The following is a 24,247-nucleotide window of genomic DNA, read 5'->3' on the forward strand; positions in this document are numbered from 1 at the left end:
ATGTAAGAGCTTGACTGTTCAGGAGCATTTGAGAAGACTCATCCAAGTTACCAGTGATTTAGTAGCATGATCTTAAAGTGGTATTGTGAAATTGATTGAAATTCCTATATAGACATCTGTTAAACTTAAGAGGCCCTATTTTTAATTCTTTTTGGAAATAAGACACATAGAAACCATATAATTTGACTGAAATCCATTTGAAAATTAATTTCAGTTCACTGTAAGTTAAGTGTAGACAGAGTTCTGCACAAAGAAATAGACACATCTATGCGCTCTGCTGAGTGCTGATGTGATGCGTGTCCTTGTGATTGCTACAGTACTAGTACATCCTAATGCTTTAATTAGTTCAGAGGAAATGAAAATGCAAAATGAAGGCATTTGTCATTTGAAGTCCTGTACTGTTGTCTCTGTAGCTAATTGCTTAGTTGATTCTCTGTAAAAGACATGGACAATGTGCTGTAGATCTGGTGCAGTAGATCTATTGCTGGTCATGTTTGGTAATATTTAGAGTGTCATAAATAGTAATGTGATTAAAAAATTCCTCTGCCTCCTAATTTGTAGCATTACTTCTGGTCGACTGTGGAAAGAGAAAATGATGTATTTCCTGTTGAGTTCACTGAACTATAATACTCTGGGAAACCTACTTGAACTAAGAGTATTTTCCGTTGTGGTGTTTGTCATTCTTGCATGAGCATTTGGGGCACGCACACATTTAAATGTGTACTTTCAAACATAAAACATGTCTTGTGGATGCTTTTTATTGGAGAATGCTTCTGCTTGAGAGCTGCAGAATACAGTTCAGGTAAAGCTGTTTCAGTTTAATTGGCTTGGTGAATGTGCTTCAGAGAAAAGAAAAATGAATACGACTTTTGTGAAAGATCAAACAAAACAGTGGGTATAAAATGTACAATAGAGTGTAATGGAGTAAAACAGCAGAGTAATTCAGGACAATATAGGAAAAGAAAAACTGTATTCCTGTTATTACAGAATGGTTCATATTCCTATATTTTCTGGCATGATTTTATTACTGACTTCTTTGTAATTTCTTCATAAACCATTGTTTACAAATAGGTTAAGAGTACCCCATCTGTTATGTCTGTCCAGTATTCTTGGTCCAGAATCTTAGGGTAGAATGTGATGAAAATGCAAAACCAAGAAATGTTATTTGAGCAAAATGTAGAGCTTTGACCTGCCCAGTTCTGAGAGTGGTGTGTCAGTTCTTATGGGGTTTGTCTTCTTCCTAAATATAGGAATAGTTGCTATTCAAGGAACATAATCAGTGATGAATGATAGTAATAAGTGTTGAGCAAATAACAATGAAAATGTACCAAGGTACTAACTTGGTAGTAGGTACTAACTTATTGCTCCTCCTGAGGAGGAGCAGCATCTGCTCACTGAAAGTGTTCAATAGAGAGGAAATCAGACGTAGTTGGGACAAGCCTCAGCCATGTGGGTATGACAGAAATAGAGTGAGAGTTTATTACTGGGTGGTTTTGTGTGAGTATTGGGAGGGAGGGGAAACAGCTGGAGAAAATCAGGGCATTTATTTGTAAGACTCTTTTAATACTTCTGAAGTGCTATAAAAAATAAACCATCCTTTTATTGTTTATTACTGGTAAAAGTGGGGGTTTACCACTTTGATAAGAGGGAAAATGAGAACAGAGCTTAGGAGGATATTTATGCTACAATCATATTTAAAGTTCCATAGTTATTTTCTGGATGAATGTTGTTGGAGAGGCACAACTATTGGTAGAGGAACCAAGCCTTATAAGATGCAAAAAGTTTTCATACTGTAAAAAAAATAACCCAAAAAACCCCCATCGGAATATAAACAGTGTGCTCATCTTAAAGGGTTAAGCATATACTGTCTGTTAGCCAAGCTTTTATCTATGCCTGTTGGGAAATGCTGAACAGTGAAATTCTAGAGCACCTGACTAAATTAGGTTGAAAATTCATAGTGCATAGTTGGAAGCATCCATTCAAGCAGGACTGTGAAGGGAAAGAAAACAACTGGGGATTGAGGGGAGGGGGAGTGGGAAGTGGAGATGAAGAGATAGGAGTGATGCTTGCTCCTGGAAAGGTAACAGTTCTGAAGCATTCTCAGGCCAGCTTGAAAGAGGGACCATAAATTAAGAATGTCACAGTATTTGGTGAATAGCCTCTTTGCTGTAAGATAGACGTGTCCTGTGGGTCAACAATGCTTTGTGGTGGGATGCTGAGGAGTGGACTTCCGACTGCAGAGGTGCCTCCTCATTGCTGGTTACACAGCATAGTGATAGGGAATGAACATGGGAGTGCTTACAAACTTGCTTTGTTGGACAGCAAGAAGACATTTCGTAGGTCCCACACCAGGCCTTGTGGGAGGCTGCTGGGCTGTGAGGGAGCCTTAGATAAATGTTAAAACATAATGGAAGAGCAGAAGCAGTGTCAGTCTCTGAAGAGGCTGCTGTGAGAAAGGAAAATGAGTTTGCTGAACAATGGGCACAAGACAAGCAGCTAATCTGGATATCGTGTGCCTCACAGGATAGTGGCTTAAGAATTGCAGTGTTTGTTTTCTCCATGTTCAAAATCGGCTGCTAGTGTTTATGCTGTTATTTAAAATTAGCTGTATCAGCATTGATTCCTAAGTTAAACTGGGGCTTGACACAGCAAGCTGGAAGCTGCTACACGTTTATCTTTGAACGTAATAGACCGAAAGCAGATTTCTTTCTCTCTGTTGGTTACTGTAGGAGCAAATGGACCTGTGGACATTGTGGGGCTGTGTTTTAGAGGAATGTGTAAAAGGCAAGCATAGTGAATACACACAGGATTTACTTTTTCCAGATGTAAAGTGTGGTGTCTGATAAGGGCTAAAATTAGCTTAATGATCTAAAGATTTACTTGCAAAAAGCCTTTTTTCCCTAATTTTTGGCAAGGCCAAAGATTGTAGGTCATAGTCTATTCTTTACTGTAAGATAATTGCAAAATCCATTACTGTCCCTTGGAGATGGTTTTTTATAAAAGGCTGTACTAAATCTGAATAAAAGCCTAATAAGTAGATTAGTTAGAAAAATAGTCCTCATGAGGATGTTTGATTCTGAGTGTAGCTGCTAGAGATAACCCTAAATGCAATTAGGTTTAACTCCCTGTGAGTGTCAAAGGAAGGTAATACCCATGGAGACTTCCCTTTAGATGACACTATTCTGAAAGTGTCTCAACATTTAAATTATTCTTTCCTTTGGGCATTGGTAACAAACTTTAATTCTTGGAGAAACAGAGTTTGGAAACTTAGGTTTTAGCCATTAGGTTTATAGGTTTCACATCAAAAAGATGTCTCAGCTTCCTCATGGGAACGGTTTGTTGTCCTCATCCATACCCTTTGTAATTGCAAGGATCAAATAGCCCAAGGTGGACACAGGTAGAAAAGAGATGACAGCAGATTCAGTAACACATGCTTAAAGCTTAATGTGACAAAATGTCATATAGATGAGCTGTTGGTGGATTAGTTCTAGTTTTTCCTCTTGAAAGAGAAATGAAAGCAAAACTTCTACTAAAAGCAAAATATGAAAATAGAGACAGTAAAGACGTCAAATGTTTGCATGTTATAGGATGTGATATACCAAAAACTATAAAAATGCAAACTACTGAAATGGTTTCATTCAGTTGTGAGTAGCACAGAAGAGTAACACTGTATTAAAGAATTTGGTCCCGTTTTTACATAAAAAAGGGCAAGATTAAAACAAAAAGCCTTAATGAAATTTGTCTTCCTGAAGCTGGAGAGATTTTATAAGACAAAAAAGAAAAAAATGGCATCCTTGCAACAGTTCAGCTTCACTGGTTTGTGTTAGTTGAGATGCAGCAGACTGAGCCTGATTATGTTGATGGTCAATGTAAAACTCATCATGCTGCTGCGATAAACATATAAAATCTATATATTACAGCGAAAAGTGTCCATTTTCTAAACGTATTTTAAGAGTCTGGTTTAGATGATAAAAGTTATCCTTAAGAAGAGTGCAAGACTAATATATAATACACTCAAAGTAAGCTAATATGATCTTAAATACCTACTGTTCAGCATATGTAGAACTTCAAGTTAAATTCTAATGCATGTATTATAGCCAGTTTTTTATGTACTCTGTCCTTTTGTGGTTAATGATACTGACAGTGAGTATATGTACCTCCTGGAAAGCAAGATTTCATCAGTACTACTGCTGCTCAATACGCCTTTTTGTATGCCATTGATAACAACTTAAAAGTATTCTCGTTCTCCAGATCATAATGAGTAATATTTCTTTTATTCTTCAGGAATGTTTTGGGTGGGAGGAGGTGAAACACTCTATTGAGTGTGTGTCACCAAAGGTGAATAGAATGGAAGAGGGTGAGAAGAGCCATCTCTAAACTGTATTTGTTTTATTTCATTTAGATTTTCACACACACCTTTCTGAGAAATTGAAAGACAGACAGACAAGCTGGCAGCAGCTGGCTGAGACAAAGAACTCTCTAATACGTAAGGTTTTTATCTTGCTTAAACTGTGTTCCTTGTAAATGTAGAACCTAGTTTAGAATTTGTTTGCAACAATTAATCTGGTTCTGTTTATGTTCTGCTTATTATGTATTTGGGGATTTTGGTTGTGTGTTTCCTCCGGGGTGTTTATGTTCTGTTGAATAAACCTGATCTCTCTTTACTACTTACTTCTATTGCATTGTTGAGTTACCTTCCTGATTTGATTGAACTCAGGGTGGGGCTTTTGGTTTCGGTTGGGTGTGTTCACAATGTGGTGAACCAGCTGATGGTGCTTCACAGCATGGGGTTCATTACATGAAGAGAAAGAGAGCTAGGACTTGAGGAGTGGTCTGGGTACACACAGGCATAACTAAAACTGTGGCACATGTATCTAGCAGTATTTTAACCAAAGAAATCGCATGTTTTATCCCATGTGATGCTTGTGGTAGATATTTCTTACATCTGACTTTCCAATGAAGGATTTAGTGATAATTCTGTTCACCTGTAGGTTTTCTTGTTCTAAGTGTTTCAGATTCAGCCAGATTTGTGTGACACTGAAGGTTTGTTTCTTAGGGGCTGTGCAAAACCTGACTGGGAGGGGTGGGTGTATTTATTCTTTCTGTTTTGTAGAGAATCACCTAATTTATTGTTTTTACCCCCCTTTCCCTGCCTTCCCCCACTACACCTTTTGTTTCACGAAGAGCAAGATGCCTTTGAAAGTATGAGGATGCTTGGGAAAAAAAGCAGTATAGTTTTTAGCAAAAGAAAAAGCAAGCTGTAGTAATATAGATCCAGTGGCATCTTAAGGCATTTTAGTGACTTCTTCATGTATCTTGAGTTCAAAACGTGGTTTTCATTCGTCAGATGTGTATGTTCACACTAACTGTATCAGTATGTGCCCTCTCCAGTTTATCAGGGGCTATTATTGTAAAATCTTTTGTCCTCAACACTACAATATTTGCCTTATATTTGACAAGATGAGATGAAAGATATATTCTTGTATTTCATTATATTCTTCCATTGCAACAATGACCTGGTGCCTACATGAAAGATCCCTTTCCACTTGAGCATCTCACTTAAGCAAATGGTTTGCAAAATTATTCCTAACCAGGAATAATATTCTGCTTGTTTAATATTTAAATGAGACTTAAACCAGTGTTTTCTTGTCACCCCCAATTTGATTTTCTGTTATACTTCTTTCCATGATTGCTTGATTGTTGCTAAAAAATAGTGAATGGCATTATGCTTTGAAAATCAAACAGTGTCTGAGCAAATACTGGGGCAGTTTCTTACATCAAAAGTACTGAGATCTGTGACCATCATATAGCTATTGCAGCCAAAGAATACTTAGTGTGTTTTCAGACTGGAGATAAGGACTGGTTTATGTATTTCCATGCTTCATAAAAGAATGGGAGCCAGAGCATGTAGTGGGGAAATTAAACTTAAAAACTATTTGATTTATATATTGATTTTAACTTTTGGCATTGTATCATTCAGGGCTCTAGGAATTAAGACAAACATGAGAATGTATTAATAACTGCAGAACAACTCAAAAAATACTTGACAATAGTATTAATTTTCACCTCTGACTTGACAGTAACGTGTTTTAGAAGATTGAACTGTGACACCAATAGGAAAACTTTGTACTTTTTGTGACTTTAATGAGTCCAATCACTTGGACATATGAAATCTGATATTAACAGTACAGTAGTTCATTGCATGCTCTAAATGTGGTAAGAAAGGAGCAGTGAGCTTATAGATCCAGGTGTGCTGACTGGCATTGATGTCAGCCAAATCAGCTATGGTGGTTCAAGGGAATTGACCAAAACCAAGCTTTAACTGTGTTCCTTTTAAAAAGTGCCCTAGGGTTCTTTGCATCAGTCTGAATGCTGCCAGAACCAGACAGATGGCAGTAACCTTGGTTTAAAGCCTCAGCTGGCTGTGAGTGCATCCAAACGCTGTTGCAAAGCTTTTGGCTTGCATGTTGTGTCAACAAAAGAGGACTCTTTTTATCCCCCTAAGTGGAGGCCTCAGACTTTTCATTTTAAAGATAGCCAGTTATTGAGTGTGCTCATTTAGTGGGTGGATTGCTTTGTTGTGTTCTAATGAAATGTTAGGTTTCTTGATCTACTGAGCCTTTATTTTGCTAAAGAGAAAGAATCTGCTGGTGCAGCCTCACAGGTAATGGGTAAAAGGAGGTTAAGTGCTGAAGAGGGGTGTTATAATGGTCAGTGCTTCAGAAACACAGGCAGAAGGATTGTTGTCAGATCCTTGTTCAGACTCGAATGAAAACCAATAAAAGCATCCTGTAGGGAAAATATCTTCCCTTCCTTCTCTTTGGTGTAGATCTACCTAAATTTCACCTTTTCTGACTTTTCCCTTTCTGGGAGAATTCTTAATAGATTTAAAAAATCCCCAAACACACAAACAAAAAAATACTTCAAATCTATCTCATGCTAAACACTCAGAAATTACTTACACCAGAGAATGAAACCACCCTGGGTTTCTTTCTAAAGCTGTAAAATAATGTAACTAAAGCTCAGAGACTTAACAGAAACATAAAGCTTTTAAAGCATTCAGATAGTGTAATGTTGAACAGTATATAAAAGAAGAAATCTGATAGCATGCAGCTTAGAGTATGACTTAAATAGGACACTGAGAGGCCTGCATTTCTCATTTAATAATAAAGATTAAAGTATCAGCTCCTCTTATAGTGTGTGCAAACTACCTGACCGGTAAGTGCAATGGAAGGCTTAGCATAGAGGGAGAGAGGATTGAGTCACATAATTAAGAAACATATTGCAGTGCACTAACAGTGGTTGTCCAGGCAGCCTTTTTTGTACCATTTCCTGACTTTTGGTTCACTTTGTAACCATTGTCATGTGATTTAAGCATCTTTGCTGTTTGTTTCAACATGATGATCTTGAGTAAATGGTAAGCATACAAATCTGGACATAGTTGTGGAGTCCATAGTCTCTGAATTCATGTATAAGCCTGCCAATGCCAAAGGAGGTTTGAATGACTATAGTTGCTAAGCTATGTATTTGATATGTTGTTGCAGAAAGCATAGATCTCAAAGACCTATGGTAATCTGTGATGTGCAAGGAAATTCTTTAAGTAATTTGGGGACATTATCAATTGAACTGTAATTTAATGAAGATTGGGATTATGCCTGTTCCAGGGGAAGAAAATTGATTGAATTTTATCCTGTGCTTATGATGTTTAGATACAAAATGCAGCTGGTTGTGTGTATGGGAATTTGATTTAGGAGGATGATCTCTCCATGCTATTGTCACCAAAATCCAGGAAATAAACTCTCTAACCAGAATGAGAGGTTAGAAACCAGTATGACTTTATAATGGTACCGGGTGCATGGAGGATTGCTGTGTCTGTCATGCACACTGAGAAGAGACAGTTCACAACTTTTGTATCTTCATTATATACATATTCATTATAATTCCATGAAATCCCCACCCAATTATAATTTCTCATGCATATAGGTATTTGGGCAGATAAGGCCACTCTGCAGGTGCTCTGAATTTTAAGGAGTGGTGCCTGGGGGTCCTAGTGGTTGTCTGGGGAGAAATACCCCTACTCAGTTTACCCTGTTATGGAAATCCCTTAGTTAAGGACATTGGAATGCTTGCTTAGTCTTTCCAGTTCACTGCTTGTTCTTGTTCGGGCTAATTTATGATCCGAAAGGGCTCCTCAGGTTATTTTCTTTCTCCAGCCTATCAGAAAGAGGAAGGCCCACATTGGTTTGAGAGAAGACATCTGGTTCTCTTGTTGCTTGCCTTCCTTATCTTTATATCCTCTATACACAGTCTCTATAGCCTTTATGCACGGTAAAACTCTAGTTTAAGAATCCTTGTAGCCCTGTCTAAGTCTCTATATTCAGTGAAATGCTAATTTATTTTGGTACCACTATGACATTAAAATCATCAGTGAGAATGGGAGACTGATGTCCAGTAGCCTCCAGATATAATTTAGTTCTTTGAAAATCTTACTCAATATTGTGTAGGGAGACTGTGGATAGTGTTTGTAATAATTCCGTTTAAAGCACAGTAGCAAGGAATTTAGATCACTTTGCGGCTTTCAGCATGGTTTGCCTTACTGAGGATTATGTGGGTTTACATTCCTGGCAAGGCTTTGGGTTTCCGTTTTAATGGAAATCCTTTCAGAAACACATGAGCAAAACCTGGTTTTGTCATGGGTTTTTCACAGTGTTTTCCTTAAGTAACCAAGTCCATGTTGTACCATTGCTCTTCATGCAGGATACTGTTTTCATAAGAAACAATTAACCAGAGAATGTAAACTGCAAAGCCAAAAGTGTGCAATAAAATCAAATGAGAATGGAGGAGACTCTGAGGGAGAAAGAAAACTCTCTTGCATCTTGGGTTCTAGAAGAAAACAAGCTGACGGTTCTACCAGGTGCCTCTCCTAGGAGCAGACTTAACACTTGTTACAGAATTTGTCTTGAAAACACCGGTATTTGAACTAAAGGATGTGCAAATTTGCTTGAAAACCAAACCAGATTGTGTGTTGAAAGACGGAGCTGAGAGGAAAATACTCGATCATGTCAGATTGATACAAACCGATCTCCTGTGTAACGTGCCATGGCCTAGAAAACTGGAAGCCATGAAAACAAGAACTTATATTTTAAGGAGTTCTCTGACAGCTTATAAAAAATAGCTTTTTACATGAAGCTTCTACCTTAAAGAAGCTGATGAAATAGGTGGTAATTTTTAACACAAGCAGTGACAAAATAAACACCATCTGCTGGTGCTGACTTATTCCATAGTATTCTCATGCTGGGTGATTTTATTTCACTTTTTTTTTTCAGAAATAGTTAATGACACATCTGCTGTGTGGTTGAGGTGCATTTTTCACTGATTAAATGTGGACATAAGTTTAGGGAAAACAACACTGAGACTTGTTTGGGGAAGTGAAGGATGTATTAAACTAATAAAAGAAACTCACAAAATATACAGATATGTTCATACCTTTTTTATTTTGATCCAATTTATTATTGGATCAAAATGTTAAACATGTTTTTATCCTTTTAAAGTACCTGGTTATCATGGAGAACTTCTAATTTAGTCATTCTTTTACCAAAGCAAAGATCTATCCACAATGTCGTTCTTAGTCTCCTAAGCAAGCCCACTTCTTTAGCACATCTGGGGCTGGGAAGACAGCAGGTTCAGGTGTCTTGTGTGATCAGTATCAGACCTGGGGGAGCATAATGTACAGTGCCATCATAGCAAATGCACAACAAAATAGTGAGGTTTCATCTAAAGATCCACTGTACAATAAGGAATTCTCCATACATGCAGGGTTGTTTACTTATTATAGAGTATGTCTTTATCCTGCGAAGCTCTGTGAAGCTATCTTTCCTCCCAAGCAAGGTTGTTAGACAAGGTGTAATCATCTGGTGTCCCTGGGTTATTCAGACAAAGACATAATTTGTGGTGTTTTGTGCTGTGGCATGTTTTCTTCCCTTTGGTAGAACTTGGTAGTCCTATTGGCTTGAAGACTCCTCTCCTGTGTCCCTACAAAGCAGTCTCTTCCCAAATTACCCCAGTAAGTTCTACCTTTTCCTCCTCAGTCAGCAATGAGACATCTTTGTTGTGGGAATTCCTCTTTAGCACTTTATTGCAGAGGCATTAACATAATGATCTACTATACAAAATCCAAGCAATTAGGCTGTTAAACCTGTGTTTACCATGCCAAATAATAAGTCCCTATGCTGTTATCAGTATAAGTAGATTTTAATAAATCCAGAAAACTAAATGGCTGGATCTCCATATGGATGGGTAGATATTTAATTTTGAGGTTTTGATAGAAATTAAAGCCGTAGACCAGAAAGCTTAGGAAAAAACCTTTTGGCTACTTTATTCTCTAGTAGGTTTAAGAACAGGATGGACTTCAGAGATGTGAATTCAGACCTTGTCTAGAACTTTACAAATCTCAAGAAAAAACCTAAATTCAGTGTCTTATTTTACTACCACCAAGGTCTGTTTAATGGAATTAAATCCTTGTCCTCCTGCTATGGTCTCAAAAACCATTTTGACAATTTAGGCAGTAAAAAAAATAGAGTATTCACAATTTTAACATGAATTGTTGCTTCTTTTCTTGTTGCTGGGAGTCCTGAGCCACGTAGTGAGTATAAATGAAACATTGCATTACCTCCTTATGAACAGTGGCTAAGGAAATATTGATGGGAATATGTTTAAAGATAAACATCTGTATTTGCAATTATTTTAATGCTTTTATTCAAACTTCAATTTATGATTTCAGTGATGAATGCATAGAGAAGCACTGTCTGAAAGTAATGGCTACTAATGTTAATTATTCTGTTAGAAAGAGCAGTCTTGACTTAGTGGACTTTTGTCTTTACAGACTGCATAGTAATTACGAATTGGAATGAGAATTCATGTGAGTTGCATGAGATGTGTACTGTGTACAGTAGATAGTGAGCACTCGAAGGCATCCCGTGTTCCTTAGCAGTGATAAACAGATTTACATAAGTTAAATACTTCTATTACAAACCTTTTGACTTGACCTGATCTGTGTAAACATTACATTTACAAATTATCAGAGCTCTTTGAAAGACAGCCTTATGTATGTGTATTATCATCTATGTTAATCTGAAACGTTTCTCAAGCTGCTGTGCATGAAGTTAGGGTGAGGAATCCCTTACTTATTCATGCCCATATGTATGCTGTGAAACTTGGATAAGGAAAGAGACAAGAAAAAGTGATTTTAAAAAAAATAAGTTACATACATATTTTTTTATACTAGTGCTATAATTCCTTAGTTTAGGTTTACTTACATCCAATGCTTAGGTAAAACTGGAGGGAGTCTGATCAGTGCTTGCTTTGTGAATTTCTTTAGCCTGCTTTTATAAGCACTTCCTTTTGTGTGGATTCTGGACTGGAAATATAATGTGCTTTATTTCAAATTGGATCTGCATCTGGAGCAAAATGTTTGTAGTCTCTAATTGTTTGCATTATACATTACGTTATATGTCTTACTATGGAGAAGCTGTGAGAAAATGATGACAGTGAATTATTTAAAGCTGTTACTTGCGAACTCTTCCCCATATTAAGGTTTTTATAAGGTCGGTGCATAGCTACATTCAGAAGTTGTCAGCGGAGGGCCAAGCATTCTGTTAGAAGTGTAGATAGTGGACGGGCTTTTTGTCCCTGAAGAATTAAATCTGTTTGGGGTAATAAGCAGAGGTGAAAAGCTGAGACTTAAATAGCACATTTCTTGATATCCATTTCCTTACTGGGACAAATGAGTTCAGTATTTTCAACAAACTTCACAGTATTTCTCCTGACAGGAAGATTTACAGACACATCTGGTAATATATTTTCATGCTTCTTAAAATGTATTTCCTTAAACAAGATTGTTAGGAGTTAATGTTTGATCCTGAAGTAATTGTTTAGATTTTGAGTAATGGTTCAGTAAATTGAATGTGCTTCAGAGACAAGTTAGTTTCTGTAGTTTGAATGCACAGAGTCTGCCCATACTTGATTGTGCTTGGTTTGTTTCTTTTATTTTGAATGAAAACTTTCTTTTTTTAACTAAAAGATGGTTTTATTGGATTAAGTAGCATGTGGAAGTGGGAAAGTGAGTGCTTTTTGGAAAACTAAATGATCTGCAACTAGGGAACAAAAAAACATCAGCTTCTTTCTCTTCAGATAACAGGAGTTTCCATCTGTTACCTATCTAACTTGCAGAACCTTCAGCCTGCTTTGAGCACTGTAATGTATTCATTGCTAGGCCAGATTGTACTGTTGCCCTTCCTCCTCTTTACACTCAAAGGATACTTGGTGATTCTGAGGATTAGTTGTAGATGTTGCCCTGACTTTGTGTATCCATTTCAGAAAATTAAAAACAGTGACATTTACCTGATCTCTTTAAAGACAGATTTCTAAAATTAATCTGGAAATCCCCCAGTTTATTAAAATACCTAATTCACTTTCTTCAAGGTTTGCATATGAGTATTTCGTAAAAGCTGCTCTTGTGCTTGAGTTTAGTGAGCTATTAATGAAAACCCGAAATACACATTTTCTACAAGGTTCTCACTACTTAAAATTAATAACAAAATATGGGAGAGGTTGAGTCTGGATAACTTTTCCTACCCAACTTCAACTTCATATACTTCCACTGTAGTTTCCCATTTGCTTGGTTGTTTCTTCATAGATGAAACAAACCCTGTATGTGTAAGTTACAGGAGTATGTCAAGAACGGGTGTCAAGAGCATGACATGCAAACCTGTGGTTTTGTGTAATACTTATTACATATATATGCAGAAATATTTAGTTGTATTTATACTCAAATTTGGAGGCACAGTGGAATAATACATACACCTCTGTGTCCCTGAGCTCTGTGGCACAGCTCCTGTCAACTTCAGCAGGGCCAGTGCTTCAGCAGTATATGTAAAAGGTAGGAGATGATCACGGAGCTGTATTTCATAGCTGGCAGCAGGACTGTAGTTAGAGGTACTTGTCTGAGAAGATCCCAGACACTGTCAAAGAGGCTTCTGACAAATGATACAGTTTCTTACTGTGTAGCAGAAAAAATGATTTCTTTAAACCTGTCTGTTCTTAGGCTATTTACATTTATAGTCATTATTAAGCTAAAAGAGCATAGCCAATGAATGCTTTGTGCAGTTGAAAGATTATAGGTCATATAATGATAAGAGACAAAGCTTATTAATATGCAAAGTTTAGTAACAATAATTTGTACTTAATAAAATGCATAAAATATCTCAATCCCTTCAATTTCTGAAGTGTCATGTGTGGAAGATCATAGAATCATAGAATAGTTAGGAGTGGAAAGGACCTCAAGGTTATCCAGTTCCGACCCCTCTGTCATGGGCAGGGACACCTCACGCTAGACCATGTCACCCAAGACTCCATCCAACCTGGCCTTGAACACTGCCAGGGATGGAGCATTCACAACTTCCTTGGGCAACCCATTCCAGTGCCTCACCACCCTAACAGTAAAGAGCTTCCTTATATCTAAACTAAACTACTTTTGTTTAGGTTTAAACCCATGACCCCTTGTCCTGTTGCTACTGTTCCTAATGAAAAGTCCTTCTCTACCATCCTTGTATGTCCTCTTCAGATACTGGAAGACAGCTATGAGGTCTCCCTGCAGCTTTCTCTTCTCCAGGCTAAAGATCTTTTTGTCTTGCTTACTGTAATGTATAGGACCTGAATAGCCTTATGTCCTTTTGTTAAAATCCATCTATCATCTGTTGCACTGTGGTGTAACTCTTTCTGAGCCATCTTTCACAGGAAAGTCAGATTGTACGAAGAGCATAACACAGGTTGTGGTTCTGGTTTTACATACTAGTCTGATCAGTATTCAACCTGTGGCTAAGACAACTCTCCTGGCCTTACCTGTTTAGGGTAGAAAATTCAGGTTCTACTCTTGAAGTGGTATTACTTAATGTAAGAGTGACAGATGGCTGATTGCTTTGATTGGAGGGGAATGTGTAATACAATCCCTGTGTTATAGATACTTGTGCAATGATTTCCATTATTCTGTTTTTTTTTCTGATAGGAAAATGTACAGAATTTGACTTTCTGTATTCCCAGAGCAATGGTAACTTTTTATCTTAGTCACTGTCAGTTTTTACTCTTACATAACAGCATGTCACCTTTTTTTCTGTATCTCATGCGTGGCATCTATTACTGTCTGTGACATAAGGTCATTAAGTTGCATTTAATTTTGAGGGATATTGGCTAAAAAAAACCCAATTTGATTTCATAATCACATCTTGGTAAGCTACAGGTGTTAAAAGTCAGCCTTATTTTTCCCTATTTCACCTTGCATTTTTAGATTCCCCTATGTCATCTTACAGCTGGGGATTCTTTTGCAAAGGTGAGCTGTGCCCCCCTCTCCAGGCAATGCATCTCACAAGCAAACACCTACGAGTGTCAGCAAACACATGCCTGGGGTTCACTGAGCCTTTAATTCTTAATCATGAATTTGTAGAAGGAATGTTTGAACTTACCAGCTTAAAGGTAAATCACTTCTTAAGCATATTACATCAGTAGGTTTGATTAAAGTGGTAGTGAAATTATATTGGTTTTAAACTGTTACTTCCTTATAACTTAAGAGGTACAAAACCAAAGGTTTTTTTGTATTATGGAAAAATGTTGCATGCCTGGAAACTGGGGGGAAAATACACTGAAGAGTGTTAGAAGAGGATAGCTGTAGAATAGGATAGCTAGAGACATTTTACATGTACATCTACATCTTCTAAATACTAACATACCGATGGAGAGTTGGGCTGCTGAGACCTTAGAGAAGCAATGACACAAGCCAAATACACTTCCTTAAGATTAAGTAGTTGAGATAGATAGTTAGGATCCAACAGGTTGCAAGCACCCTGACATGAGAAATAAATTCCATTAAAGAAAAACTAAGTTGTGTTTCTAGTGAATTTACATTTTCAAATAATAGACATGCCTGTACTTTATGAATTGTTTATGTACATCTCACAAAATCCACTGCCTTCACAGGGTCTTGTCATTGTTGTTGCTAAGTATGGTTCATACTATGCACAAGTTCATGAGTGGTAGCATGCGCAGATGTTTATTGTTCCAAAGTGCACGTACAGGTAAAGACAAAGGACTATAAATCTGGACTGCAACACAAGTTGTGCTTTCCTGCATTACCATGATAAGAGGCATAGTGTATATTAATCTATGCTAAACATGCACAAGATGTAGATGAGTAAATGAATGCTAAACATTCTCTAGCAGCTGTTTCAACATAATTTTTGTTTCAGTAAGCTGAAGAACTTGTTGAAAAGGAGTCCAGATTGCATTCTCCAGTTAAGGGACTCACCAATTTGTACACTAGAGGTGAAAATTCATCAGAGGCTAACAGACCTATGTTGAAAGGAAACAGTTTATACATTGGTGGAAGCAGTACTTAGTTTTGTTTCGGTTGGTTGGTGGTTGGGTTTGTCTTTAAGCTGGGAATATAATATGCATGGTCCTTTTAGCCCAGTGCTAAAGCAAAGCACATAAATCAGCAGGATTCTCCTGGATGCATTTAAGGACAGCATCTGCCCTTTCTGAGTAATGCAGCTTAATATAGTTCTGTTTGTTTTTCCAGTGTTCTAGAAGCCTCTGAAGCGTGTGATGTTTGCTTCCCATGAGTCTTAACTATCTGCTGCATCTTAACTTATCCCAAGGTGTCTTGTTTCTGTAGCTGGGTCAGGATATGGTTTTCCTTTGCAATTTTGGTTTTATTATTATAGTCTGTTTCATAAGCCAGTTGAGCACTGACAGCTAGAGACATCTTTGAAATAATTTTAAGGTGTGGGAACTGTTTGATCCATAGTTAACAGCTAAAAGGTACTTAATTAAAATCAGAATATCTTATTCTGGTTTATATGGTAAAGTCAGAGGATGTCGTATTTACTTGCTCAAAAGCAAACCTGAATTGCAGTTCTGCATTTCCTGATGGTAACAATGATTTAGTCTATAGTTATGTTTTGTTTTGGGTTATTTTAGTTTTCTTTCTGTTGTTTTATTTTTCCCTTTTTCTTCAAGAAGGTGAAACCCAGTCAGCAGCATGGTAACCTCTTGTTAGTAACCCTGACTCTCCCAATGTACGTCTGATATATAGAGAGATCCCAGTCCTTAAAGCTGAAGGAGGCATTGGCCATTCAGATATTTGTGTCATATCAGGTACATATAGAATAAGAATTAGTGGTGATTTTGAACTTATTTGTGTAGGTGTAAAAGTTCTGTAACTTAGTCCTTGGATTACAGTATTATTTTACCTGCAGTGTGACCGTCAGGTTTTTTATGCATACGAAATCAATGCTACTGTACTTTCAATGAAGAGGATTTTGTATATATGCATAAGGTGATACTGATTATACTACTGATTATACTTGAGTTTAGAGTTTTAATCTCAGCTCTTTTCCCTTTGTTAAGCTCAGACATTAATTTATACTTCTTCAAATTGTTAGTTTGCCCCCAGGTAGGATTTCCTGTGTAGCACTGAGATATTCATACACACTCACTTATGTTGGTGACTGTGTACAATACTTTGAGCTTTTTACATATGCTAGGTAGTGTTATGAATAACTTTTTTCCTAGGATGCTGCTATTTACAATATTCCCATAAGGTTCCATCAGTTGGCTTTGGCAGATTAAGATGTTTTGTATAAATGCAGTTTTAATGATCTTTCTTCTAAACTTGTCTGTACTTAAACATCTGCAGCCCTGGAGTTCCATAGCTTGGTGAGGTTGTTCAATCCCACTTTTAATTTTCATCTGGATGTAGTATACATTTTACCTTGCAAGTGCTAGCAGGAGGGAGCACTTCACGCAGCACTGTGCCTGCTGAGCGGTGTTTGGTGTAAGTGGCACAGATTTCAGTCAAGTGATGTGACAGATGATTTCTTATTGTTGCATCATTTCTTTCTAAAGGAAGAAAAAAATCTGACCTCAAGGAAATGTGGGTATTTCTGCTGAATGTAACTTGCTATTCACAACTCGTATGGAAAAAAATGCAGGATTCTCATTTAGATGTGAGTAAAACATTGAAGTCGAAAATCAGCTAACATACAAGAGTTGCTAAAAGCATAAAGAGAAATGGGGATGGAAGGGTTTTTTTGGGGGTGTTTTTGTTTTTTTTAAATAACAGGTTTTGAAGTTGTGTATGAAAATGGCAATTTCTTTAATATTCATATTATGTCAATGTATGTTAATATTAATATATATTATTAATACATATGCACATATTCATGTATGTTCACATTTCTTCCCCCATATCTTCCCATTCATATCAGATGTAGATTGGGAGAGTCAGGGTTACTAGCAGATTTCCTGTTAATGAAAAGTGGTGACACTTGCTTCATTGTTTATTGAAGGCTTTCTTCTGACAGAGATAAATGACATGCTTGGGGTTACCAGGAAAATGAGATTTTATCACTGAATGGGGGAGCTTTGAAACAGTCTTTCCAATTTACAAATAAGGTATGAATATGCCAGATTTGACAAAGAGAAGCATTTATTCTAATGCCTGAAGCTCTGACGCGGGAGTCACTTGAAAATCGTGTTTTGCTGTCATCTATTTCATGTAGGTCTCAGTAAATAATAGATTTTTAAGTTCTAGAAATAATTTCAAGTATTGCTGCATGAACACACTGCATAATTTCTCTAAACATAGAATACAGCATACACAGAAGGAGTAGAAGAATGCTTATTGTTTAAGTCTGCGTGTGTGACAAGAACTGATATGCTTGTGCCAACAAAATTCAGACCCCTTATGCAGACAGCTGCAAAGGTAAAGGCTTTAAGCACATTTCTTCCTCTTTCAAAGTCTGTTTGAGGCACCAAAAATAGATACCTGAAGTTCCAAAATGTGTGTATTCCCATCAAGAATGATGAGTAAGAAGTTAAACTTATCTAACTTTGAGCCTGGCCCTGAGGTAGGTTTGTTGGACTGGGTGACCTCAGGAGGTCCCTTTTAACTTTAGTTGTTCTATAAGTCTGTGTTAATATCCACTTATAGATCCTTGTGGCATAGAAAGAAGATAATTGTTTTGTGAGCCCTGCAGTTTTTCTCCTGAAATCATGATAATTTTGACCTAAGTAAAGACATTTATGTTACTGAGCCTTCTGGTAGTGTTTTGGTAGCTTCCCATCTCTTCAGAACGCAGACCATTGCTGTATTGCCACAGGTTATGCCAGTAGCATGAATAGCAAAGGAACAGAGACCCACTGTTCTGAAATAAAATGATATCTGCATCCCAAATTTCCAGTTTTTCACAGAATTGATTCTATAAAATGTAATCTAAAAAGTCTTACCTGATCACAAAGTTCTGTGCTGCACATGACAGCAGTACTTCAACTTATGCACTATAGATATACATCAAAATGCACTGATGATAGTGATGGTAAACAATTGCTTTCTCCTAAACCCACAGACTGTAAAGTCAGGCCCTATTGCTAGTTGTAACAAAAGGTTTATTGCCTTATAACATGATGTTGGTTCCATACATAAATAAGAATTAAAATACCAGAAATTATCTGCTCTGTAAGTAATTAACAAGATCTAAATCCTCCCTTGTTGTATTTGGGAGAATTGGCTGAGCTTTTTCTGTGTGGCATGTATTTAGTACATCTACACAGTGCAAGGGAAGGTCAGCAGTTACAACTGACTTACAAACTGGCAGTCTGCCTGCGCTGGATCAGAATTCAGTCTCGGAATGTGTTGTGTAAATTTGCAGTGGAGAGCCTGGTGCTGTGCTGGGTTTCACAGGACTGTAACAAACATTTTCCTTCATTCTCTTCACATTAAGTTCCCTACTGGAGATATTATTTTACATACTGAATGTAATAGGATTATGATAAGAAGTGCACATTTCTCGATATTTATCAGATAAGGACACAGCTGATAAATTGTTTGTTTCCTGTCCAGAAGTGTTGAACTGAGTGCCTATGGAATGTGTTACCGAAGAGAGAAATATGTCCATCTGAGGTCAAACCAAAGAGTTGGCTGTTTTGCACATGTCCTTCACCTTTACATTAAAAAGGGTTTTTAGCTTTCAGGGCCTGGTGTGGCTCTTCATAATGTATTTTATGGTTTCATTGTTACTCATTGCAGTTTCTTTTCATTGAAACAAGTAGCTATGGTTACTGTAAGGCTGCTGCAGTCCCATGCAGTGAGGGTGTGAGAGGTTTTAATTGTTGTATGGTGTATGTTTTCAGACCCTAGTAGGAATTCTTGAGCTTTCAGCCCTAGTTCTTATTGCTTCAGAAAATAAACTTTGATCCCAGAAGTTCTAAGCCTGAAACAAAGGAACTTGGTAAAAGGTGATGTGTGAATAATGATGTGAAGCCTTTTGAGAAGAAGCATGTATTATTTTGTCAGGGGAATAGGATGGGGAGAGAAGAAAATGTTTTACTAAATCCTGTCATAGTTGCAGATGACTAGGAAAAATGGAACCCTTGTTGAAGATAACTGCTGTAGTGGGTAGACTGCAGCAGGACATCACGTTTGGAAGAACTCACCAGCTGTTGGGGAAGGGATGGAAGAGAAAACTGATCAATACCCATGAGACATCTCACAGTGCTGGATAATTTTACTAGGTATTCACCAAGAAAAAAATGGGTGTAAATTGATGGACTCATGGTCACTGCAATCTAAAGTAAAACAACTTTATGCATACTAGATGCAAAGCGGTTGGAATGTCTTGTGTGAGTCCCTGTGTCCTGTCTTAGATTCTGTTTACAGACCCATGAGATCTATTTAAAAAGAAAATTGGGAATATTGCTTAAAGCACTAGGGCTCCTCAGCATTGCTTTGTAAGCAAAGCAGCAGCAAACATCTAGCATCCATATGGTGTGCCTGGGTACGTTCCAGGATTAGTCATGTTCTCTCATGGTGTGTGTGAGACTACCATTGTGTGCCACACCGTTCTGTGCTGCTGTTGCATCTGTCGGAAGGTGGCATGGTGTGGGAACAGGGTTTATCTGAGGCTTGACACTATTATGGTAATGTCTGCCTGCCAGAGCAACTTGTTTGAGCCGCAGGAGTCTAAATTTAAATCAAGAAAGTCATTAAGCTGTTTCACATTAGAAGAGAAGCTAGTAATTTCAGTGAATTTCATAATATTTTCACACTGTGCATGTACACTCATACAAAACTGTCACTAATCTCGTTAGTTTTATATTATTTTATACGTATTCCTGATTTTCACTGAAAAAAAAGCATCCAAGTGAAATTACATACACGAACTATTCTTGTTTATTGAGTAGTAGCTAAAACCAAGCGAAAATAAACAAGATTGACTTGCTGCTTTCTGATCCTGGCTATTTGTTGGAATTATTGGTAATCAGCAAAGGAAATAATTGTAAAGTATAGTTGTTGGCAAATAACCTAAATTACAGTTGTGATGCATGGGTTCGTGTGCAGTACTTTACTGCAGGCTGCCTGATCAATGCCTTTGCTCTACATTCTGGTTTTTGTGTTCTTAAACACAATACAATGAGGAAGAGATTGAGGAAAGGTGGTATATATCTGCTGAAGGGACACAAATAAGCTTGAGTTCAGGTGAGGGATGACTATTCAGAAGTAGAACATGTTGGATGAGGGACATTTTGTCAAAGGTAACCATTACAACAGCTATTGAAAAGAACACAAAGCTGACTGGAATCAAATAATAGAATGTATTTGTCGTGTTAGAACATCTTCCCATTAACTGAATACAATATGCAGGAGCAAACATATGGATTGTGCTCACTAACAACAAAGACAGTTGTTTGAGATGAGCCTCAAAGGGAAGAAGAGAAGTGGCATTTAACTTTGGGAAAGACAAAAGAATAATGGGGTTAAATTAGAGCAACATCACATTATCACACTGGTGCAGTTCAGACAAAGACAGAGAGTACAATGGTTGGTCTTGCTCTGTGTGGAAAAAAGAAAGAAAAAGGAGTTTGTTACAGTCATAATAAAGTTTTGTTTGTTTGTTCTTTATTGCTTCAGTGGTAGGAAGTTTCAGTACTTGAGTACTTTCAGGAACTCTCCAGTTCGGTGCTCTGATTCTGTGCAGTTTTGGCAGTGTCTGTTGTTCTACAGGCGGTGCTGTCACACACAATGTCCAGGGTAAACCCTCAGCATTGGATCTGGTGCTTCTTTTACTCCTCTCACAAATTTGCTTTTCCTTTTTTAAACATGTTGGTTGCTAAAACGTTATTTATAATCTTTGCTCCTGTTTCAAGCTGAGCACCTAGGTTTTAATTGATGAACTGCAGGCATTCGCCTGCTTGCTCGGCTTTTCAGTTACTATAGCTTGGAGATGTCAGTAACCTGTACATCCTAACGTATCAGCTGCACTTGTTGAAACGGGTCTGTGAATGCTGTTAGGTATTTGCAGGGGCACAGCAAGATGGGTTTGCTGTGTCTGAGGTAAGACAGGATTTCTCAGACAGGTAGGCTTGTGTTTCTCACGTTGATCCCTAAATCAGACAGACAGGTACTCTTTATCATCCTCTGGTTAGGAGAAATTCATTAGTCACAGGTTTTTCTTCACTGTGCTTTTGAGCTCCTTTGTCAACAAGTCTGGTTATTTTATGCACTGTGTTTCTCTCTTTTGTTGAATGCACTAGTTCACTTCTTTCTCTCCTGCTCCCCCACAATTGTATTCCCCCGCATCTTAAATAGTTCATGTAAAGAAGTAACAGACTTCCAGAGGAATTTTGATGTGATCTCCCATTATGGAGATTTCAATCTGTTACACAGTCACGATTCAATCTGTTAGCTAGATAAGAGTTTAAGGAATTTTTTAGTCTCCAAGATCTTTGTAACAAAAGAAAGCAATTTAATATACAGTTCATAATACAGGATAATATTTACGGTAATGTTTAAATAATAAATGCCATTATATGCTGAGGAAAGGTATTACTCAAACTGAGATGGTAATTTAAAAGACCCAAAGATAAAACAAATTGCAGAAAACCAGAGTTACATCTAAGACTTGTAATAAATATGTTGTCTTAATGTTAAAAAGAAAAAGGGAATGGGGGAAGAGAAATGTGCTCTTTTAGCTCCTGAAAACCCTGTGATGTGCAAAATCACTTTACTGTAGCTGTGATAGTTGTTGTAATATACCACCAGGTGCTGTGGTATTATGCTGCATGAAGTACGACAGGACTGTACAAAATAAGGCAAAATTGACAGTTGTACTCAAATATTTATAGCACAGGTGATTATTCCAGGTTCTACTACCTGGCCTGAGATTATGAAGCACAGTAGGAAACTAATGAAGTAAAACTCTGTCAGAAAAAGTCTCTAACTTTACTTTTCTTTTTCTGCAAGTATGGATTATAGTTCACATAATGATAGTATCTGAATGTCTTAAGTATGTGTCAAGAATCATAGAAGAGGGTTGGAAAAGACCAAAGATCATCCAGTTCCAACCCCCTGCCATGGGCAGGGACACCTCACAATAGACCATGTCACACAAGGCTCTGTTCGACCTGGCCTTGAACACTGCCAGGGATGGAGCATTCAGCACTACCCTCACAGCAAAGATACCCATTTGTTTTGTCAGTTGGGTTGGAGCAGATTAAGAAGGTATGGCTTCAGTTGTACCTTATCCCACTGCTGCAGCAGGTGTGAGACACTAAGGAAATGAATGAATACTGCAGATTTATCTCTATACATGTTTGATGAGGTTAACTCGGATGAAACCAGAGTAAAATCATATAATCTGTAGCGCAGATGTTGTAGTACTCTATTGCTTTTAATGCATTTCAGCAAATTATATCACATGGCTATCTTGCATCTAAATACGTTAGAGTTCTTTTAGAGCATTTACTCTGTTCCTGCAGCCATTCTCATGCGCCAGAAGTAGAGTCTTTTCTGGATAAGGGCATTGAGCTTGATTATCCTCTGCTAAGTAGAATGAAAAAGTTCCTTCCCTTTGTTGATTCATGAGAAATATTTTGGACTGTTGTTATTTCAGTTCAAGTGAAGAATATTTGGATGACAATTGTCAGTGTATATTGTGAGTGAGAAGGGAGGATGAGTAGTGACTGGGTCAGACAGAATTCTATAGAGAACTCAGTGGTTTCCCTGTGTTGCATCCGATGAGGTCTGTCTTCCTTCACAACAGGAGTGATCTCTCTGACTGAATACCTAGGAAGTTCAAAAGCTTTTAATTTTCCTTGAAATCTATTTTTATCATGATCAGGGTGGGTAAAGTTAAAAAGTACAAGGCTGACAGTCCAGAAAGGAAAAAACGCCTCTACTGAATGATGCAGATACTCTATAGCAGAGTTTAAAATGCCTTGTTTGGGGGGCTTCATAGTGTGCAGCATGTTACTGAGGAATGCTTAATTGTTCAATTATATTTATAAAATAAATTATAGTCATTTATGAATTCCACCGTAAAATAATAAAATTTAATCAGTATCAGTGACTGTTACTCTCATTGACAATACTATTAGTAGTACTGAAGAAAAAGCATATGTGTAATGAGGAAAAAATATTTCCAGTGTTCAAAAGCATGTATGAAACATAGGTAAATGTAGATATGCATATATAGAATTATTTATATGAAGCCAGATGTACAAGCAGGGGTCTCTTTGAGTGCATTAGATCAAGTCACTTGCCATGATTCATATTTTAAAGCTGAAGGCTGACTCTTTTTGAAGTTCTGAGAAGAAATGAACATAACGTGTATTGTGTGTAATGCCACAAGGCTTCTCGGGAAGTGTGCACAGAATCTGTTCTGTGCATTTTAGTGCTGTGCTTCTGCAAATATCATATGCTGCTGACGAAGAAAAATCACTGTAATGACTCAACTACAACAATAGTTGATGCACCAATCCTGTGTCTATGTAAGATCCTTCTTTGGCTTGTAAAAGGTCCCAGCTGAGAATTTGTACTTGCATGGGAAAAAAATAGGAATAGGGAACAAATTGCTTCAACACTTGAAAATGTTGCAGATTCTCCCTAGGTCTCCCACTGCAAAGAATAATAATAGTAAATAAGGTAGGATGTTAAAACATTTTCAGTGCTGCCCCTGTTAGATCTGTCAATCATGTTGATTCTCTTCAGTTTTTAACGGTTCTGTTGTATATGAAGATAGTATTTGCATGTTTTACAGCGTCCATCAACTGAAATACACCCATTGATTCCAAAAAGTTGTTTGACCCTCAGAAAGCAATTACTTCTACTTCAGTCAGATGACAAATGTGGAGGTGGTTT

General features: G+C 37.4%; 1 protein-coding gene across 3 annotated transcripts in view; it reads left to right on the plus strand.

Annotated features, from left to right (window-relative positions):
* Positions 1-24,247, plus strand: part of TENM2 (teneurin transmembrane protein 2) — a 509,002-nt gene that overhangs the window by 205,244 nt on the left and 279,511 nt on the right. Inside the window, exon 3 of one of the 3 annotated variants that reach the window (XM_034066670.1) lies at positions 4,403-4,486. The exons of the other annotated variants lie outside the window; for them this stretch is intronic. Coding sequence (XP_033922561.1) covers positions 4,403-4,486 — 84 coding nt within the window. The remainder of the gene's footprint in view (positions 1-4,402; positions 4,487-24,247) is intronic. 3 annotated transcript variants of the gene reach the window in all.

The sequence above is a fragment of the Melopsittacus undulatus genome, chromosome 10 (assembly GCF_012275295.1).
Source record: "Melopsittacus undulatus isolate bMelUnd1 chromosome 10, bMelUnd1.mat.Z, whole genome shotgun sequence".
Lineage (NCBI taxonomy): Eukaryota > Metazoa > Chordata > Aves > Psittaciformes > Psittaculidae > Melopsittacus > Melopsittacus undulatus.